The 21,654-nt window shown below is 40.4% G+C and overlaps 1 protein-coding gene across 1 annotated transcript; it reads left to right on the forward strand.

Moving 5' to 3' along the window:
* Window positions 1–116: 116 nt before the first annotated feature.
* LOC122771883 (hexokinase-1) lies at window positions 117–21,593 on the forward strand. Its single transcript, XM_044029449.1, has 21 exons — window positions 117–467; window positions 11,444–11,606; window positions 11,856–12,004; window positions 12,096–12,215; window positions 12,739–12,834; window positions 12,945–13,044; window positions 13,146–13,329; window positions 13,911–14,066; window positions 14,170–14,257; window positions 15,026–15,171; window positions 15,269–15,461; window positions 15,832–15,943; window positions 16,066–16,214; window positions 16,364–16,483; window positions 17,329–17,424; window positions 17,765–17,864; window positions 17,951–18,134; window positions 18,263–18,418; window positions 18,629–18,716; window positions 19,124–19,269; window positions 20,291–21,593. The coding sequence occupies exons 1-21, from the start codon at window positions 405–407 to the stop codon at window positions 20,436–20,438; spliced, it is 2,757 nt and encodes a 918-aa protein (XP_043885384.1). The 5' UTR covers window positions 117–404; the 3' UTR covers window positions 20,439–21,593.
* The last annotated feature ends 61 nt before the right edge of the window (window positions 21,594–21,654 follow it).

The following is a 21,654-nucleotide window of genomic DNA, read 5'->3' on the forward strand; positions in this document are numbered from 1 at the left end:
CTCCAGCCAATGAGCTCACACACTGTGGGCGTGGCCTGTGTTCTGGCCCCTCCCTCCCTCCCTCCCGCCGTCCCTCGCGCAGCTAAACTTGCTGTCATGCTTCCTGGCTACATTCACATTCTCAAGAAAGGAAGAGCAGCTCAACCTCACCTCCACACTATTCTGCTGCCTGCTATTTTAATCCAAGCCGCGTCGGATTATTTTTTTATACCGCAGTGGCACATTGTACAGAAGAGCCAGAGGAAACATTATTTATCTTTTTTTAACCTTTTTTCTCTTTGGTAAACCTTTCATCTAAGTGTAGAGGACCGTGTGCTTGTGACAGAGAGACAAAAGTGTGAGTGAGTTCAAGTGAGTGTGCATGTGTGTGCATGTGTGTGTGAGACAGAAATAAGAGGAGCAGGATGATTGCAGCCCAGTTACTGGCTTATTACTTCACTGAACTCAAGGATGACCAGGTCAAGAGGGTGAGTTCTTTTTCTCTTTCTTTTTCTATTCTTGAAAAATCCTTAAAAGGCAGAAGTGAGTGGTGAGACAAGAGACGAGCATGTGTTAAAGAGGACACTGGGTTTATTTCATGTGGCATTTCTTTTAAATTTAACCTTTACTTAACCGGGTTGGTCCCAATTGAGATCCCTTTTAATGACATTAAAAACAACAAACAACAGAAAAAAAACTTGTAAAATAGAAGCCTTTTCAGTGAACACATGAGGGGGGAAAAGGTTGCAGTATCTCTTCCAGGAAGTGAGAGTATTGAGTCAAAGGAGATTTGGAGTTTTGAATTCACCTGGTTACTTCTTCTTCTTCTCAGTGCTACGTGACTGACTGCACTGTGTATGTATGTATGAGTGTGTGTGTGTGTGTGTGGGATTGATGCAGTGATGTAGATGTTAGGGAGGAGTGTGGAGGAGAAGAGGGGAGGTCAGAGGCAAGGACGAAAGTACAGATGAGCTGAGAGATGACAAGTGTGTGAAAGTCATTTAAGGTCGGGGTGGATCAATATCCTTTTTTTCTTACCAATATCACAACAACCTTGAATATCTACCATTATCAGTTCTGCTACAGGCCGTAATGGAACCAAACATTTAGCTCTTACATAATTTGGGACTGGTATCAAGTAGAGGTCGACTGATAAGTGAGATTATTAGAAATTGGAGCAATTGATGATAAAATATATCTATATAGTGATAGCAAATTATATAAAAATGCTTTACGTCTGTAACAAGATATTGCACAACATCAATAACCCATGAAATGAAGATGGCATCATGTGCTTATAAGTTTATATATAAATAATATACATATAGTCAAGTCAACTTTATTTCTACAGCACATTTATAAATAAGGTGTTGACCAAAGTGCTTTACAGAGTTAAAGGTACAGCAATAAAGTATAAACCTAAAAACAAGTAAAACAGTAAAATAAAATAATAAAATGGTAAAAATCTAGGTAGAGGTTTTGTTTTGGGGAGGTTTTTTAGTATCACATTTGACTGAGACATAGGATGTGATGCATATTTTTTAGTAGCCCATATATTATTTTACTTTTATTTTATTTTTTACATAACCCCTATGGACAAGGGATTACTTGTTACAGTGTTATTTGTGACCAGTTAAAGTAGTTGACCGTTGGCCTCAGGCCTTTGAGTAAATATTCTTGCAAGGAAAGGAACGTGCCTTTGTGGACCTTTTGATGTTATTAAAAAAAACTCTCTCATTAGTTAAAGTGTACACTGTGGACAGCTATGATAGAGATATACATACATATATACAGATAGATAGAGGAATAGGTAGATATGTACTGGAAATACCGTTTTGGGTTGGTGGATGTGTTTTCATCGTTACACTATGTTACTGTACTATAAATCGTCATTCACAACCTGGAACATCAAGGGAATATTTCTGTGTGTTGTTGATCTGAGAGAGGCTTACGTTTTAACATTTATATAAAATAAAATAAAGATTTCAAAGCTACTGGAAGCCACTGCAGAGGGGCTGAAGGTCTGACTGATATCAATTAATCACTAAACATTAAATTATCAAATGTTTCTATAAATGAAAAACACTTGGAATTGTTACTGTTTCATTGCTCCATTTGACAAAGAAATCATTAAAACTGAATCGTTTTTGGTTTGTGGACAAAACAAGACATTTGAGAACATCTTCGTTTCCAGAATTGGTAAACACCAATCAATGTCCAACTGGATTTAACAATGATTTAAACTTCTTCGTCCTGTTATTATGCTGTCCTCCAGGACACAAATGTGTCAAGAATTCAGTGAATACAACTAAATATTCACTTCCAAATGACATTGTTCTTCTTTAACAATAGAAATAAAAACTGTAGACTAGACACTAGAAACACACACTGGACTCTGGAGAGAACCAGTGAACGTCACATGGTGAACGTCACCCTGGGAAATGATTATTCTGGGCCATAATAATGAATTAGTAGATAGCGTAACAACTACCAAGCCTTAACTACCAAACACTTAGCTCGTAGCCATAATTTGAGAGTGGTATAGAGTAGAGGTCGACTGATAAGGGTCTTTCTATGACTGATGCTGATTAGTAGAAATCAGGGCAACTGATATTTAGCTGATTTTCTTGTCTCCCTCTCCATTCTGCATTTAATGTCTGCACTGCAGTGTAATTACTTACAGAATATTCATTTAAAATGTATGTTTAAGACAAGACTGTGACACCATGTATCAGGTTTCAAATAACTAGCAGGCAAAGACGATTAAAAGCAAATATTGACCTGAATAAACAGCCCAACCAATTCATCACTCTACCTCAAGCACTGAGAACCATGTTAAATTGTTACGGGTCCACCATGAGTGAAAGCATCAAAAAGCATCTGGACAATTATCATTATTGATGTTATGTTAATTCTATCTTTGCTCAAGAGTTGTTGGGAATCCGATGATGATCGTGGTTCAGTGCTGGGCTCACTCTTTTCTAAACTTATTGAAGTGAGCAGAGCAAACAATAATCTTGTATCCCTCACTGTGACTCATCATAAAACAAGTACAAATACAACACCCTATAAACTTGAGGCATTGCAGCATTTGACTATTTCAGCAAAGCAAAGGTTTCTTTGTTGTTGGAGTTGATATGTCTGTCACAGGGAAAAAAAAAAGAAGTTTAAAATCATTCGATGTATTTAATCATTGCGGTAAATGTCAGAAAGCATGCATAGCAATAATTAGGGCTGCAACTAATGATTATTTTCATAATTGATTAATCTGTCGAGCATACAGAAAGCATTGGTATGATAGCCTCCATATGAACGTTTAAATTAAATAACTAAATTGATAGCTGTGGTTGTACTTTTGTATGTTAGTGGACCTCCTGAGAGTCTGCAATAAAGAATTGAATGGAAATTGAAATATTTATTGATTAATCGAGTAATGATTTATTTTTTTTATGGAGCAAAGAAACCGGAACATTTTCACATATAAGAAGCAGAATAGTCTGAAAACATGTTTTTAATTCTTTAATGATCAATTAATAATCGATTAATCGAGTAAGTGTTTGATAATTTGTTGTATCTCAATGTTTGCACAGTGGTTAAATAATATTATATCGCTATATATTGAACCTTTGTTATATTGATATTGATAATAAAATACCTTTGAGCAGAAAGGGGAAAATAAACCAAGTAGCCTACAGTTAATAACTGATTGTCATTGTGATAATCTGAGAAATATACTCTTTTCATTTCCCCCTTAAATAGACTAAAAGACCAGTCCTTGAAAATCCTTACAGTGTGAAGCACGAGTGCTGCTTGAAGGAGGAGAACGAGGCGACGTGAACACCATGAATGTGTGTCTTTCATAACTGCAGCCTTTCATAACTCCCCGCTGTAAGACCTCTTCTTTTTAAAACTGACAGGACCAGTTATGTCGCTCTCACAGTGGTGAGTGTGTCACTCAGGCTCAGATCACAGCAGCTTTTAATAGTTTGCGACGGCAGAGTCATCACATGTGCCTCCCTAATCTAATGTTCCATTAAAAACCAAAAAAAAACAACAAAAAACTGAGTCATCGTTAGAGGTTAAAATACTTCCAGACCCATTTTGCAACATGTGCTCCTAATACGGTGCAGGGTCCCTTTAAGGTCTCCTGATGATGATGTCACACAGTGTTACCAAGTGAAGGCTCTGCTGGTTTTCTTGTGCAGATGGAAAAAGCCGTCGCACTTCATTCCTTTGCTCTCCTCTCCTCTCCTTTCCTCCTCTCCTCTCCTTTGCTGCACTTTTGAGTTTGCCTGAATTGTCAATCCATTTATCTGCAGTAAAGATCTCATCTACTACAACGCACCTCCCTCCCTCCCTTTCTCCTCATACCTGCTGTCTTTCCCTCTCCCTGCCTCCTTAAAATAGGCCAGCTTTGTATCATGTGACCATAGGTGTCAGGAGGACATGGCTCCTACACACACACACACAGGTAGTATCAGGTGTGTACCTATTGTGTAGCCTTTCAAAGAACAGGCCCTTCAACACACAGCTCATGTTCCAAGCGAGTGAAAGTGTTAATGAAATGATTTCATCACTGTGTCTGTGAGTGGGTGGATTATTATGGGCCTTGTGTGACTGAATCCACTGCACTGTCCTTGTCTCGCTCCTCCAAACCGTGGTTGGAGGTCAGGGAGAGAAACCAAAGCAGTGTCTCGTTCACTGAGCGTAGGTAACAATAAGACTGGTGTACACAACTGTGAACAGAGAGAGGAGAGTGGAAGGTGGCGGTAGAGGGCGGTGTAGAGGACAGTAGTTTTCCACACCGGTGAGGCTCTACACACACGCACACTTGCACACACACAATGAAAGAAAGGAGTCGGGTTTCAGTGTGACCTGACAGTGACAAGGAGGGAGGGGGCAGACAAAAAGGGGAGGGAGAAGGAGAGTGTGTGTGTGTGCAAGGAAAAGGGGAAGGAGGGATAGCTGGAGAGTGTAATCTGCCTCCTGATATTTAAAACAAGCTCCTGGTGGGATTTGAGAGACTTGTGTGTCAGAGGGGAAACTGTGGCCTTTATGGAGTCATGTGTGCAAAAATAAAAAAAAACAGACGCCATTGGCATTTGACCCTAATCCTCTTCCGTACAATTGCGATTCATATCATTTATTGTTTGTCAAGCTTTAGCAGAAGCATTCAGAGAGTTTAGACGTCCACCAAGGCTTAAACCAGGTGAATAACTCAGAAGACCACTGAGAGTCCAGTGAGGTCAAATAATTCAAAAACCCTTTTAAAAAGAGCAACTGTTCCGTAGGGGAGGAGTGGGCTATTGGAACGGTATTCCATTCGTGATATTGCTTTAATAGCATTTGTGATATTTCACAGAATTATTTCGATATTTAAATTAGAGTTTGCAACAAAAGACATATGGATTATGCAAAATGAAACTGTAAATGAAAACATAAGACAGATAACTGGATGTTTAGTCGATTGGGGATGCCTCAGGTTTGAGACTTTGGGCTTAAACACTTTGTCACCTGTGTTTTACAAACTGGCACCTTTCAAGTTTTGACATTCTGGATCCAGAAGACTTTCTGGATCTCTTTAGAACTTTACCTGCTTAAAGCTATTACCTTATTACATAAGCTTGACAAACTGATCTGTTAAGATGTCGCAGAGATATACACAACAAGACTGAAGCGTGTTTAATTTAAACTGCTGCCAAATGTATCTAGTAATCTAGATCAGATCAGTACTAAATTATTGTTGAGTTTTTGACAGGGATATCTTGAAAATGTGATCATTTATCGCAACGTCATTGTCGGCGGGCCGACTCTTACCAATATTTAATGGGAACATACTTAGGTGATCGCATTACCGTGGACAGGAAGTTGCTAAAAGAAGAACAAACTTACAGATAAAGCCTATGAAAACATGACCTTCCTCGCAGAGATAACAATGCCAAGACGGATACGATAGGTCCGCGACGTAAACAGTCCCTGACATTGATGAAAATCATGACATTGACAATCGTGTGTAAACTCTGTCAGATAAGTTGCCGCCTTTTGCAGTCTGTCTATGCATTGTTGTTTTTTTTAAAATTGTTTGACAGAAGAAGTGAAGTTAACAGTGAAAGATCAGGATGAATTCAGCTGCTGTATCTTCACGTGAGTGCTAAAATAAGCCACTGCAGCAGAGTTGAGATGAGGTCAGGTGATGCTCAGACAAGGTCTCTGCAGTACTTGTGAAGTACTGAGTCATAACACACTGATGATGAGTTCTTGTCCTGCACCCTGAACTGGATTCAGTCACTGGTTCAGTGGCTTTTTCTTGGCTCTCTGTGTGGGGAGAGAAGTTTGCTTTTAATCCTGTCCTTTTGTAACCAGGCCCCGGGCCAGTCAGCCACTACCACATTGTTATTTAAGTAGACTGCCTAAGAAGAATGAGCTTCTCATTCAATTAGCTGTGGAGGAGCTCATTCTTAATTTAAAGAGGCCATTTGAATAAAGAATCCCGCTGAGATCACTCGGTGCAGTTTCCACAGGCACAGTCAAGCACACGCAGTCATAATCAAGCCACAGCAGCTTGAGTATGTTTTTTTTGAGTGGACTGCTGCCCTTGACCTGGTATACAAGGACATGATGATGTACTCGAGGTCATATGCTCCCTTACAGCTTGTTAGTATTAGACTTAGTCTTCTTACCCTCCATTAACTTAAGAATATCCAATTCTTTAAGTTGATAGAGCATAAAACTGACCTTGCTGTCAGTCTAAATATGCTTTTATCTTATTCTTCTGTGCACCAGCTTCTTCTATTATTCTCAGGAGTTTTAGTCCAAATATGGTCCAACTGAAGTTAGCTTGACGCCCAATTGCATTATCTATTCAATCTTTTTCCATTACCCGGCACTCGGCATGACTCTCCTTGTTTGTTTTGCTTTTCCATTAGCGATAGTACCTGGTGTCTGGTGCTTTTATTTAGTACCTGCTCTGCCGGGGTTCCAAGCAAGCTGAGCCGATACTGGTATGACCACTGATTGGTCAGAGAGTGTCGTCACTGCAAGAGTCATGAGCACAACACAAGAATCAAACCGAACAATGTGGCACTGTAGATCGGTAACTTAAAGACTTAAAAATCCTGGAACCTCCAACATTTAGCAAGGAAATGTCTAAAATCGTATTATTTAGCAGAGGAGTCTGGTGTATTCAGAGACAGCACTGCTAAATCCGGCGATTGTGAGCTGAAACACAACCCGGTCAGCCAGATTTTAGTTCAGTGACTGTCAGACAGAGTCTGTGCTCTGCCTGACCGAATAGAGCCGAGTAGAGCAAGAACTCTCTGAAAAGGAAAAGCAGCAATAGTCAAGCTACAGCAGTACGTAGTCAAGTGGAATACTGCCCTTGCCCAACGTTAGGCAGTCTGTCTACCCTCCATTAACTTTAGAATATCCAATTCTTTTTCAACTGATAGAGCATAAAATTTGTCTAAAAAATGCAACAGCCTCAATTTCTACTCTTTTATTGTTGCTAGTACATTATTCTTCTGTGTACCAGCTTCTTCTATTATTCTCAGGAGGTAACCAGGGTTGGGAAGTGTGGTGCAAGCACATGCCAACTGTAGTCCAACTGATTCACGCAGTAGTCACCTGGCATTATCTATGTTAGTCTGACTTTGAGAAATGCTATGTATTCAGTCAGACTAACACGTTTACGTGTATTTAAAAGCCCAGACAGTTTAGTCAGACTAACACATGAAGTCTTTCTTCTTTTTTTTTCCTAATGTCATGTAAACATACTGACTGAGAACATGATCAAATATTGTAATGCCAACAAATAAAGGATGATCTCAGACTGGTTCTACAGTTACAGTCTCCATCATCAGAATTAAGATTCCAGAGCAGGAAGTAGTGATAGATGGAATGAAACCATTAAGAGAAGTAAGTCAGGACATCATGTATAATGCAGCACATGTGATTTAAAAACATTGTCAAAAAACTATTTAAACCCAAGTTGGTTTTTAACCAGTGAGAATTTGAGATGATGACAATGTCTATTCTTATGACCACAAAAAGTGTTCTCTTGAAGGAGAAACTGATGGTGGGCAAAAGCCAATGTCACATGGAATCAATTGAGCTTGAGCTTCTGTTCTTTTGTTTAGTTCACTTTGAGCATTAAAAATCAAGTGTTTTTACTTTAAACGTGGCTGTGACCTCAGAAAACCCTTTGTTTGCCTTGGGAATGCGATATCTCACGTAAGCCATGAAGAAATCATTTAACGATGAAGGTCACTGTGCCCTTGCACACGTTTTTGGTCTTGTGAATTCATCTTCTAATCACTTTGAGAGATTCCTTTCAAATTTGACTCAAATGTTTGGAATAACTGCTCAGATTTTGGTGTCTAGAGGTCGAGGTCACCGTGGCTCCTCGTGAAAGATAGGCCTCTGGAACAGACTGACACTGTCGGCAAGGGATAGTATACAATCACTAGAGAGAAATGCTGATTCTGTCCTGAATTGGGATTAATTTAGGCCGAGGAATTGATGGTCTCTGTTTAACATGAGGCCCTCAGTGTTTGTCGTCTGTAACTTCCTGTAACTTCGATCTGTGTCAGAGAAGATGGAGAAGAGATAAAATGGAAATGACAACCAATACCACTGAAATCAGAATACACGTCGTCCACAAAGCTGCAGACAGACAAATTATTGTTTCTCGACAGAATCACCGGCAGTGAACATGAACATGAACTTTACACGGCTTAATTTGCTCCAATGACAGTATCACACTTATCTATAAATGGAACAAGGTGCAATAGTTCCAGTGCAGAACCATAAAATAAGGCAATGTTTTTTTCCACTTCATATTTAGCTGTAAACTTAAATCATTAACACATCTACATTTTTTTGGGTGGGATTCATATTTTCTATAGTTGTGAAAGAAGATGGATGGGTCAAACTCCAAAAATACTTTTAAATACCATCAAATATTTGTGGTATTGCTGCTTTGTCATAGGCTGACATGGCAAAACCACATTTTCTGGGTTTTTGTTTCCTCTTTATCGACATATGTGAATATACAGTATGTATATTATAATCTGTCTTTTAGCTGCTCTAGTTAGTTTGGTTTTAAATGGTCTAAACATCCAATAGGCAGACATTATTTTGGTGATTTGTTTTGTGAAAGATAGGAGTGCAGTGCAGTATTCGCTACAGATAGTGAGGATGGAGTTTTCAAGCACAGACTAGATCTTAGTATAAAATGACAGTGAGGGACACGGGCCCTTTTTTATGGCACTGTCCTGCAGCTTTATTGCGCTAACGTCATTTCCAGAGCTTATGAGGGTGAAACAGAATGAGTTGTCTCAGCTGTGGCCCTCTGTTTGACAAGAGCATGTGTTAATGAGCTTCCATCCCAGAGGCTCACTCCACATTTAGACAAAGTGTATGGAATGTAACACCTACGTGGTAATTTGAAGGCTGGACTCTTGTCACGTATTTGATGCTACACGGCAGCCGCGTTGGCTCACGGCCGGTTTATAGTGTTTAACTACCTGTTGACACCCTTCACTACACGCACTAAAACCATCACACTACTTTTTCTTTTTTCTTCTTTTTTGCACTGCACAAACACAAAAGAACAACTTTTAAGATGAGACGAGTGCAGGGGAAGTGATTGGCAGTGTCTTTATTTCTTTTAATTATATTTTCATGTGTACTGGATTTACTTGTTTGACATTATTTATGTAGTTTGCTGTGTTTTAAAATGGTACAAATCTGCTGTTAATGTCCAAAAACACTTCAGTGTCTGCTGACACACTTGCTCAATACTCAATTGCCCGATTTCTGTGACCAACTGGTGCAAATTCCTTCCTGTAAACAGTTTCACGCCCCCAAACGTGTAATACTGTCCCGGTCCAGTTACCAAAGACCAGAGCTGCTGTACAGGAAGTACAGTTAATGTGTGACTCCTGGGGCAGGAAGTTACAGAATTCCTATCACTGCCACTTACAATGAGTCATTCTACCAGACAGTCACGTGTTACGGGATCACAGTGTCCAAGTCACACTGTGTTATCTGTGACCTTGTAACATATATATATATATATATAAATATATATATGTATATGTACATATGTAATACAAGGCATTATATATGTATATAAAATGCCTTGTATTTGCGTCATCACACTGTTTGATGCAACAGTGTATTTCAGCAGGATTGTCTAACATCCTGTTCCTAAAGGTTCCTAAAGGTTCACGCCACTCCTTCCTCAGAGCTCAGTTTGTTTGCGTTTATCCGTCACACGCTTTCAACACTGGGCAGTTTCTGCAGCCAAGTAAAGATGATTTCCTGAGGTTGTGACCTCCCGGACGGTGCATCTGTGGTTACAGTGCCCTTACTGTGTGAAATGATCTAATTATTTTCTTCTCTTCTTCCATTATTGATGCTGGATATTAGAGGTTGCACCACTTGATACCACTTTTTTGTGTGTTCAATACAGATACCAATATCCCAAATTTAAATATCTGACATCAGTCTGATACAGTCACCTCAGACATTTGTGCTCTTACATGCTATTTACAAAGACATCGTTCTCCAACTGTGTAACAAATATTCTTCTCCTTTTAAAGAAGACGTAAACGGCCCACAACATGACTCAGCTGAAATTCTGCTGCAGACCTTTATTTACATTTTTACATTCTGAGTATATACAGAGGTACTTGATATATACTATGGTTGAACAATTCATCATTTTGATATCACAATAAGAATTTCCAACAACACAATTGGCAAATTACAATTTAACTTATTTAATTATTCTCTTTTTAAATGTTCTATCTTCTATGAAAAGTATAAAAGTAACTCCTAAGTTTAAGTTCTAACCCTCCCAACAGAATACAGAGGAGTTAAAGGTTTGACGGTGTCGTGTGGGAATGCTCCTACGTCACATTCTGTTCTTTACCAACTGCATGATGAATAGTGAACTGGACCTTGCCTTAAACATTTGTTGTCACCTATCAAATCAAAATTGTGACATCTGTCAGAAAAGTCACAAAACCTCAGGCCTAATTTATCCCTTTTTTGGCCTAATCACACATTTATTTATAATGTTGCCCATGAAAACAGAGCTGAGGGACTGTGTCAGTGCTCTGGTTTTCACTCTGCGTTACGTGTACAAGGTGACTACGTGATGGTCGCTTCATTCAAGGACGTTCTTTTGGTAATTCTCGCTTTATGGCTGTAATCCATTTTTGCGTCACTTCAGTGTATTGCACTCAATCAGGAAGTGGCTCATAATAAAGGATGGTTTGAAATCTTACGGGATGCAGAGTGAGTCATTTTAACCACATCCTTGTGCAAATGCAAACAAAAGACTATGTGGTTTGCAAATACTGCAAAGGATGTGGACAATAATTATTGTAATGCACTGATGAATAATGGTCAAGACAAATAATGCTTCTGTGTGTTTTTATCTGATGTGTCATCTCAGATCGATAAGTACCTCTACTCCATGCGCTTCTCTGATGAGACGTTGCTGGACATCTCGCACCGGTTCCGGATGGAGTTGGCCCAAGGACTGGGCCGGGACACTAACCCCACCGCTGCCCTGAAGATGCTGCCGACGTTTGTGAGATCAATCCCAGATGGCACAGGTGAGCAGAAACTGGCATTGGTGTGTTTTGTTTTGAGTAGATGTTGTGATTTACTATTTTATAATTTCAAACCAGTCTATGTCCTCTGATCTCTGGTATCAGCAAGGCATTTTTCATCCAGAGAACTGACACCCACTAACCCTAGAGATGGTTGTGTGTGAAAAGCCCGGTTTAAAGTTACTGTTATAAATGTCAACACTTGTATACATGAATGCAAAATGACATTGTTCTCCCGATCTGTCTGAACAGAGAAAGGTGACTTCATCGCGTTGGACCTGGGTGGCAGTAACTTCAGAATCCTCCGCGTCAAAGTGAGCCACGAAAAGAGACAAACCGTTCAGATGGAGAGCGAAATCTACGATACTCCAGAGGACATCATTCACGGCACTGGGACAAGAGTAGGTTGATTCTGAAATAATCACACACAAACACAAACAGACACACAGATTCTCTTAAACGTGACCTCTCTTTCCACACATGCTGTTCCAGCTGTTTGACCACGTGGCAGAATGTCTCGGAGACTTCATGGAAAAACACAACATCAAAGACAAGAAACTCCCTGTTGGTTTCACCTTCTCCTTCCCGTGCCAGCAGACCAAACTGGACGAGGTAACACTCAAATCACGTCGATCAAACCTGCAACACTATCCAGTAATAATCTGTTTTTTTTTATTTTCAAAATCAGTTAATCGAGTATTTGTTTGGTCACTTTCACTTTTCACTTTTAATGAAAACATGTTCACATTTAAGAAGCAGAAACATCAAGAAGCTTGTTTAATTTATAAAAAATACCATATTAAAATAGCTGACGATTAATTTAATAATCAATTAATCGAATAATCCAGTGATTTGTTTATCAAGGCTCTGCACAGCAATAGATTTTTTATTTTATAGATTTTTCTTGTTGCATTTCTTGTTTGTGTGTCAAGTTTATTTTATCATTTAAAAATGAAACCTATAAAACAAATCTTTCTAATGAAAATAACAATACCAAAAACATGAAAAGACTGAAAAGGAGCAGAGAGAAGAGAAAAATCGCATAATATCTGCCCCTCTTTTACCGTGTGTCTGTGCACAGTAGACATTTCTTTAACACCTGTGCCCTCTTTCTCTCGCTCCTGCCCGCCTACAGAGCTATCTCATCACATGGACAAAACGTTTCAAGGCCAGTGGAGTGGAGGGGATGGATGTCGTCGACATGCTCAACAAAGCCATTAAGAAACGAGGGGTGAGTTTTCTTAACTTTTCTCTCATTTGATGCCAAACTCTTTACTGTACTCTCAGTCTCCTTGTGCTGGGACTCAAATGACTTATTTCTTATGCATTTTATTCTCTCAGGACTATGATGCCGACATCATGGCTGTAGTGAATGACACGGTTGGAACGATGATGACGTGTGGTTTTGACGATCACCGCTGCGAGGTCGGCATCATCATCGGTACGAAAACGTTGTTTTTGTTAAACCGTTCCAGAGTGTGTGTTTTTCTGTTGTTGCACTTTAAACTAGAACAAGTCAAACGAGTGTATTTTCTTCTTCAGGCACAGGCACCAACGCGTGCTACATGGAGGAGCTGCGTCACATTGACCAGGTGGAGGGAGACGAGGGCAGGATGTGTGTGAACACCGAGTGGGGGGCGTTCGGAGATGACGGCAGGCTGGAGGACGTCAGGACGGAGTTTGACCGAGAGATAGACCGAGGCTCGCTCAACCCCGGCAAACAGCTGTAGGTCAACACAAAACCATCAGATTTAAGCTGCACGACACAGGTTCAGATTAGCGTCCAGTCACTCGCCGTCTACTGCTGCTGATGTTGGATTTTGGTGGAGAGAAAGACTGACATGACCTGGAAAACCTTTTTAACATTTATGTTTTAAGTTGCTTATTTTGCAACCGTTTTAAGTTAACTTGTGAAATTAATGTGAACAAAGTTACTTCATGAGCTTGAATTTTAGCCGTATTTGATTATTCAAAGGCTAAAGAAGTGAAAGTTCCTGTTTGGTCGCCTTCTCTGTGTCATACCGGCTTTGTTTTAGTAACATATGCAAATGGTGTCTGTAAAGTGGCTGTGAAGGAGACAGTGTGTCTGTGACAAAGAGGAGTGGCTGAATTATGTCTCTCTGTCTTTCTGCAGCTGCTGCAGCCTCCTTGCTTTAGATATTTAACACAGACCAACTGAAACCACTTCTATAGATATGACCTGGCTTCAGAATATACATGAAATACCACAATTAATTCAGTAAATGTAAATGGACTAGACACAGATGGAGAGATATAGATGTAACCAGCACTTTTCCTTTGCTGCAGTTTTGAGAAGATGGTCAGTGGTATGTACATGGGGGAGCTGGTTCGTCTCATTCTGGTGAAAATGGCCAGAGAGGGTATGCTGTTTGAGGGCAGGATCACACCTGAGCTGCTCACGAAAGGGAAGTTTGACACCAAGCATATCTCGGCCATCGAGAAGTAAGTCAATCCACAGCTAACTGTACTAATTGTACTGGATTTTTTTAATAAGGAATGTACAAAACTAAATCATTGCCCTCTCTCTGTGGAACTGTTACGTTAGGAGCAAGGAAGGACTGACCAGAGCCAAAGAGATTTTAATCAAACTTGGAGTGGAGCCCTCTGATGAAGACTGTGTGGCTGTGCAGCATGTACGTACTGATGCTCAGACACTGCTTTGAATCATGTGATTTTATTTGACACGGAAAAAGGAAAAAAATAAATGGACAGTGTTTTTCTCCATTTAGATGATTTAAAAAGTGTCTCAAAGGCATGTGTGTCTAAATTCAATAAACACTGGCTGCTGAGCAGGTTTGGCAAAATGATAAATAGCAGAAAGAATCTGCACACCAGTCGTTGCTGCCTAACAAAACTCTTAATCACAAACCTTTCATAAAAAAATTTACTGACGTTATAAAGCAAGAGAGAAGTGGGCTTATTTTCCTGCAGACTTTTTGCATCCAGAGGAGTCGCCCCCCGGTGGCTAACTGCTATTTCTGTCCTGCTTCCATGATTTCACTTTTAAACCTGGTAGACTATAGGTAATACCTGTTTTTTGGGAGAGCAACAACTTGTGTGTGGATATTTTTTGCTATGTGCACATTAAATTTGAAGCGTGAGTGCAGATATTCCTGCAATATATGTATGATTTTATTATTAAAGTGGAACTTTGCAAGTCTGGTTGCTTTTTCGACAACCCGTGGAGCCATGTCCATGCCGGTCGGCATCCATTTTTCATGCTTCTGTGTTTTTCAATTTCTTGCCATTCACTCCTGGTCAGTGGCCCTAATATTGCAAGGCTGATTTTCCGCTAACACCATAGTCCTGCTTTAAAGTCTCAGGTTACATTGCGGTGTTGATCATTTCGTTAGAATATGCTGCCTGATGACTTCCTCCCCTCTCCTCTGCTTCTCCCTCAGGTTTGTGCCATTGTGTCTTTCCGCTCTGCAAACCTAATCGCTTCCACACTGTCTGCAATCCTAATGAGGCTCAAGGAGAACAAAGGTGTGTCACGTCTGCGGACCACTGTCGGCATCGATGGGTCTCTCTACAAAATGCATCCACAGTGAGTAAAATACAGGCGTTCACATCAGTGAGAACTGCTGTCTGTCTGTTATTGTATCTGTTAAAGTTTCAGCTCTTAACCCCCACACCTGTTTCAGGTACGCCCGCCGTCTTCATAGGACAGTGCGCCGTTTGGTCCCGGACTGTGATGTTCGATTCCTGCTGTCAGAGAGTGGCAGTGGGAAGGGAGCTGCCATGGTGACGGCTGTAGCCTACAGACTCGCCGACCAGTCGCGACAAATCCACGAAATGCTGTCTGAATTCCACCTGAACACTGACCAGCTACTGGAGGTGAGGAGAGAGAGAGTCTGTCGTGTGTTTCTGTGCGTTTGTTCACATTGATACAACTTGTGTAGAAACAAATGTTCATCACATTCAAGCCACTGTGAAAAACAAGTTCCGGAAGTGTCCGCAAACGTTTCAGAAATGAATTCTACTGCTCAAAAAAACCCACAGATTGTTCAGCAGTTTGATGTGATCAATTCTTCTTCTTGACCACCCACCCCAGCACTGCTGCTGTATACACACAAACACTCCCTCAGTCAGGTGTGATGGTATTGCCCGACAGTGCCTGTTTTTAAATCAAGGACACATAAACATAACGTTGCATTGTTTATTTTTACGAAGACCAAAGCTTTAACATATGATGTTTTCTCTTCAGGTAAAGAATCGAATGAGGATCGAGATCCAAAATGGACTCTCAAAGAGCACTCAGGACTCCGCTACTGTCAAAATGCTGCCAACCTTTGTCCGAAGCACTCCTGATGGCACAGGTGACGCATACGCTACATAAATACTCGTTCAGTTTGTCACTACACACGTGCACCGTTGTTTAAAAGAAGCAGCAGAGACCTGAGGTCATTATCTGTTTTTTCTACCTCTCTTCGTTATCCAGAGTACGGTGATTTCTTGGCTCTGGATTTAGGAGGAACCAACTTCAGAGTTCTGTTGGTCAAGATTCGTTCTGGAAAGAAGAGATCGGTGGAGATGCACAACAAGATTTACGCCATTCCTCTGGAAGTGATGCAGGGAACGGGAGAGGAGGTGAGAGCAAAGAATCCACGTTAAACTGACGGCAATTATGAAAACTAATGCAGTCACAAATATCTCCACCTTAAAATCCAATACACCTTAAGTTGTGGGGGAGTGACAACTAATAACTAACTAACTAACTGTTCTTCTTCTTGTTCCAGTTGTTTGATCACATTGTTCACTGCATCAGTGACTTCCTGGACTACATGGGCATGAAGAACACCCGACTTCCTCTGGGCTTCACTTTCTCATTTCCCTGTCGACAGACCAGCCTGGACGCTGTGAGTGCAGTTTACTTCCTCCTTGTAGACCACAGTGTGTCCCGCACTGCTGCTTTCTTTCTTCAACGTGTAGCACTGTTTTTGTTGTTCGGTTTGTTGTTTTGTGCATTCCTCATCAGTTCACATATACTGTGCCTCCTCTGGACCGCTGCAGCTGACATCTCCACTATTTCTCTAATTCAGAAAAATGTGGAAGTGGGACAGACTTTTCAGTCATGTGATTTCTTAATGTTCTCTTTTATTGACATTTACACAACTTTTATTGATGTGCCAACTTTCCCACCGATCTCAAGCAGAAATTTTTGCACAATATGACTTTTTCAAACTTTGTGTGTTTCCATTCATTGTTGTTAAGACAACAGAATCAGCTGTATTCCGTGGTTTTTCGTATTCCCGTAGCAGCCTCCGCATTAAAACCACTCGTTTTTAAACACAGCTTCAACTGTTCTCTATGTGACGACACAGAATAGTTTTTTTGCGGCAAAAAAACGTAAACACCAGGGAAGCTCAGCTTCTCTGGGAGTCAATGAAGCAGTGGGCAGGCGCGGATGCTGAGCTTCTGCATGAGGATTGGAGGAACTGTCTGAAAGGCGGAACCAGTTTTTGACAGATTGACAGTGTTGCAGAAACATACAAGATAGCGGAGCCTCCCTCTCCCTCAGTCCTGTGTGTTATTTGCTCAGCAATTTATCCCATTTTCATTTGTACATAAAAACACTAGTCTGGCATTTCAGTTTTACATAATTGTCGCGTTTCCTTGTTGTAGTTGTTCGTTTGCGGAATCTATGTAAGAATTTATGTATCAATAACTGATAAATGATAACTTCTTCTTGTGTGTGTTGTAGGGAATCCTGGTGACGTGGACCAAAGGCTTCAAGGCCACGGACTGTGAAGGAGAGGATGTGGTGGGACTGTTGAGGGATGCCATTAAGAGGAGAGAGGTAGAATATTGGAATTGTACTGTACGAAACTTAATAAATATCTAATAGCGATTATTTTTGACACAATAATATAACTCTTACACAATTATTCTCACATTTAAAGTGCCTGCTGTGTGTGTAAATCTGTTGTGAAACAAAGATGTTTTCTTCAGTCTGTAGAACATGATTTGTAGGTCAGGACAATATTTAATCTAAAAATGGTATTTTGATACATATTTTGGCTTGAATTTTTCAAATTGAAAATTGCTGTAAATCATATTGCGTTTTGCTTGAAATTTCCATGATTTGTTCAGCCCTAATTGTCACCTCTTGTGTAAACACACACTTTTTTTTTCTTCAGGAATTTGACCTGGATGTTGTCGCCGTAGTCAATGACACGGTAGGAACGATGATGACCTGTGCCTATGAAGAACCCACCTGTGAGATCGGACTCATTGCTGGTTAGTTCACCTTTTTATCAACTAAATATTCTTCTTTTTTTGTTCTGGGCTCTGTTCATCTAACGTGACTTTGTGTGTGATCACAGGCACCGGCAGTAATGCGTGTTACATGGAGGAGATGAGGAACATTGAAACAATAGAGGGCGACAGCGGACGCATGTGTGTCAACATGGAGTGGGGGGCGTTCGGAGACAACGGATGCCTCGACGACATTAGGACAGAGTACGACCGCAATGTGGATGACTTCTCACTCAATCCAGGCAAACAGAGGTAACCTCCTCCTCCACTCCCATCTACTACTATGTACACCTTTGTTTACAGGCTATGTTAGCCTGGCTTCTAGTATTTATGTGTCATTTATTTTAAGTGCATGTCTTGTGCTTGCCTGTGTTTTACAGATATGAGAAAATGTGCAGCGGCATGTACCTCGGTGAAATCGTGCGAAACATCCTCATCGACATGACCAGGAAAGGATTCCTGTTCAGAGGACAGATCTCTGAAACTCTGAAAACCAGAAGCATCTTTGAAACAAAGTTCCTTTCCCAGATAGAGAGGTAAAAAAAACAAAAAACAAAAAACAACACTACTGTAGTACTTTGCTTTTGTTGGTGTCAAGTCTCAACATGCTCGTCGAAAATATGAAAGACTTCACTCCAGTCAGCATCTGCAACAAATTATCTTCGCTTATATTTAAAGCTTCTGCTGCTTTTTATCCACAGAAGATTCAGCTCAGACTTTTGTTTTGTGTGTTTCCCTCTTTCCAGTGACAGACTGGCGTTGCTGCAGGTCAGATCCATCCTGCAACACTTAGGACTGAACAGCACCTGTGACGACAGTATCATCGTCAAAGAGGTGAGATTCTGTGAGACTTGGGACACAAAAAGCCCCTATTTTTCTGTTTTAAGGGCAATTTCAGATGTTTTAAGGTTACTTTGCCCCCAAGTCCCCACTAATGCCCTAATATGTATGTATATATATATATAAAAAAAGTATTTTTAGCTGCTTGATAATTCATCAGTGGAAGGAGCCAACGCAAACTCTTGACCAGTTTTGCTCCCCACATTGTGTTTGGAGACAATATTATCTTTACTGTCGTGACTGCATTATTTTAAAGTTAAATCGTTATCAGACTCGCTTTGTATTAGAAACAGTCATGTTTGAGTTTTTGAGAGTTGAGTTGTATTTATTTTTCAACACTTGTGTCTCAGCAAACTGTTGCAATAATAATGATAACGTTCTCTTTTATTTTTTATTGTTAGGTGTGTGGAGCAGTGTCACGTCGTGCAGCTCAGCTCTGTGGCGCGGGAATGGCAGCCGTGGCCGATAAGATCAGAGAGAACCGAGGACTGGACCATCTCAACATCACCGTAGGGGTGGACGGGACACTTTACAAGCTACATCCACAGTACGTTTAATTCATTGAAACCGCTGATTGTCCAGTGTATGAAGTGTATGAAATCACACATGAGAAAACAAATACACATACAAACACGGGGAAGCCGTTAAATGATTTTTTTATTATTGTCATAATAACACTTTTCTCTCTTAGCTGTGTCGTGAGAAACTTAAATGTGTGCTGTTTGCTACGATCATTTCTTGCTCCTTGCTGCATCCAGGTCATACTGACTCATGCTTTTGTTATGGCATAAATAATGATTAGGTGTGACACCTAATCATTATGTATGCCACCAGCTGCAAGTAGAAAAACAGTATCTGAGGTGGAATTAGATTCTCTTGTTTCCTCTTTTCCACCATGTTGCTATAAAAACAAATCCTTTATTGACCAAATATTATTTAGTGAAATAAAGTGATTTTTTTTATGGGTCATGTTACATTATGGTACAAATGCCATTCAGTTTATGATCCGTGGAAACAAAGACTGAGTTTGTGCCAACAGAGGCGGTTCCCACTCTTCCAGTTATGACATTAAAGACGAGGTGTTGTAGAGATTCATTTTCCAATATCTGCTATAAAACCTTTTTTAAAAATCAAGCTTAATTCACTAAAATTAAGTTATTTTTGTTATGAACAAATTGCGCAATGTCTTCAGTTTATGATCGGGAAAATTCTGGATGTTTGCATCAGAAGGGGCGGTTTCCTGTTCAGAGGGAGAACTCACACACCTGCATACCAACATATGATGCAAGTTTGTACCAGTTCTCGCTTCTCCTCCTCCTGCAGGCCGATTCAGGCCAACTGTAGTAAAACATGAACAAGTACACACGTGCAGAAAGTCTCCGTGAGAAGCTTCTGCAGGCTATAGAATACAATCAAGGCAGAAATCCCGAGGACTGAATGCCAAGACTATCCGATGCTCTATTACAAGTTGATTCACTACAGGAATATAGAGCCAGTAGCTCTGTTTCTTTTTCTACTTTACTTCACTGTGTAACACATTGTCTTATGTTTTATTTGTTTTTATCCAGTTTCTCCCGGATCATGCACCAGACAGTTAAAGAACTGGCGCCTCAGTGTAACGTCAACTTCCTGCTGTCGGAGGATGGCAGTGGGAAAGGAGCGGCACTCATCACAGCTGTCGGCTGCAGAATGAGACAGGAGCTGAACAATAAATAGACCCTAACAAATTAAATCCCCCTCATAATCTCTGTTCTCTCCCCTCATCTCTGTTCTATACCTTCACTCTTCTCTCCTTTCTTTCCCTCCCCAATCAAACCTGTCTGGTCGAAGTGTCACGCAGTAGGAGCTGCTTTACTCCGTCTACGTGACTCCTGCGAGAAGGCGAAAGCTCCCCCCCCCCGCTGTTTAAGGCAGCAGAAACCCATGCACTATGTTGTAGTTAGATTACACAGATTCATTCATTCATTTGGGGTTTTTTTCTGAGATTAAAGTTGTATAGATAAAACACACACACACATTCAACCCTGAAAAATAAGTGCAGGGCAGAACAAAAAGAGTTGCACACACACTCTTGACATGCTCCATCTAGAGGACTCCTGTGATAACGTCTGATAACGTCTGTTGCAACACAGCAAAGGCAACAGACATTTCAACAAAACTGCAGTAAAAAAGAAAAGTTTGTCCTTGCATCATGTTCATGTTGAAGAACAATGGAAACTCTGCTGTAGGTCATTCACATACTGTAAACCATGTAACGAGCTATTAGGGAATATTTTTCGGCTTTAAATTTGCTATTTATTTTATTTTTATATTGAGATACTGTTTTAGAGATGTTACTATTGCAATAGTGGTGCGCACACAGAGGAAGCCATTGTCTAAAACACAGCCCTCAGACGGTACCTGCTCCTGTAACATGAGGGCAGTCACATGACTAAAGAGGGAAGCCGTGTCTGCTGAATGTGCACATTTATAGTTAAAAGTAGTGATTCTGTTCCTCTCTAATGTACTGAAACATTACTGAGTAGAAAATCCTGTTGTTGATACCAACTACAGCTGCTCACACTGTAACAACGCTGACCATTTACTTCGCAACAACCATGAGACACAAACACAGATATTAGAGGAACAAGAATGGCCAAAGTGTTATATGAGAAATGTAAAACACAGCAGCTACAACACTTTAAAGAAAAGGGAATTCTGGAGATGAAGCACCTTCCTGCACTCAGTGAAACACTCGGTGTCTCATTCCTGAAGCACAAATCCACAAAACACGTTGGTGCTTAAATCTTTGTCGCGTCTGTTCACAACACGCCGGGACTATCTCTGTCCAACAGTCGATCGGTCACTAAATAAAATCAAACCTGTGTCAAACTGATGTTGTTCTTTGTGTTTTGTAGATGTGTGGATTCTCTTAAAGGAATACTTAACCGAT

This window comes from Solea senegalensis, linkage group LG7 (assembly GCF_019176455.1).
Source record: "Solea senegalensis isolate Sse05_10M linkage group LG7, IFAPA_SoseM_1, whole genome shotgun sequence".
In the NCBI taxonomy this organism is placed as follows: domain Eukaryota; kingdom Metazoa; phylum Chordata; class Actinopteri; order Pleuronectiformes; family Soleidae; genus Solea; species Solea senegalensis.

What these genes read in the sequence shown, in the direction of transcription:
- LOC122771883 (XM_044029449.1), top strand. Translation starts at nt 405, where the DNA reads ATGATTGCAGCCCAGTTACTGGCTTATTACTTCACTGAACTCAAGGAT. An exon ending in AGGATGACCAGGTCAAGAGG is followed by an intron (nt 468 to 11,443) that starts GTGAGTTCTTTT and finishes GTGTCATCTCAG; the next exon opens with ATCGATAAGTACCTCTACTC. An exon ending in ACAGTATCATCGTCAAAGAG is followed by an intron (nt 18,717 to 19,123) that starts GTGAGATTCTGT and finishes TTTTATTGTTAG; the next exon opens with GTGTGTGGAGCAGTGTCACG.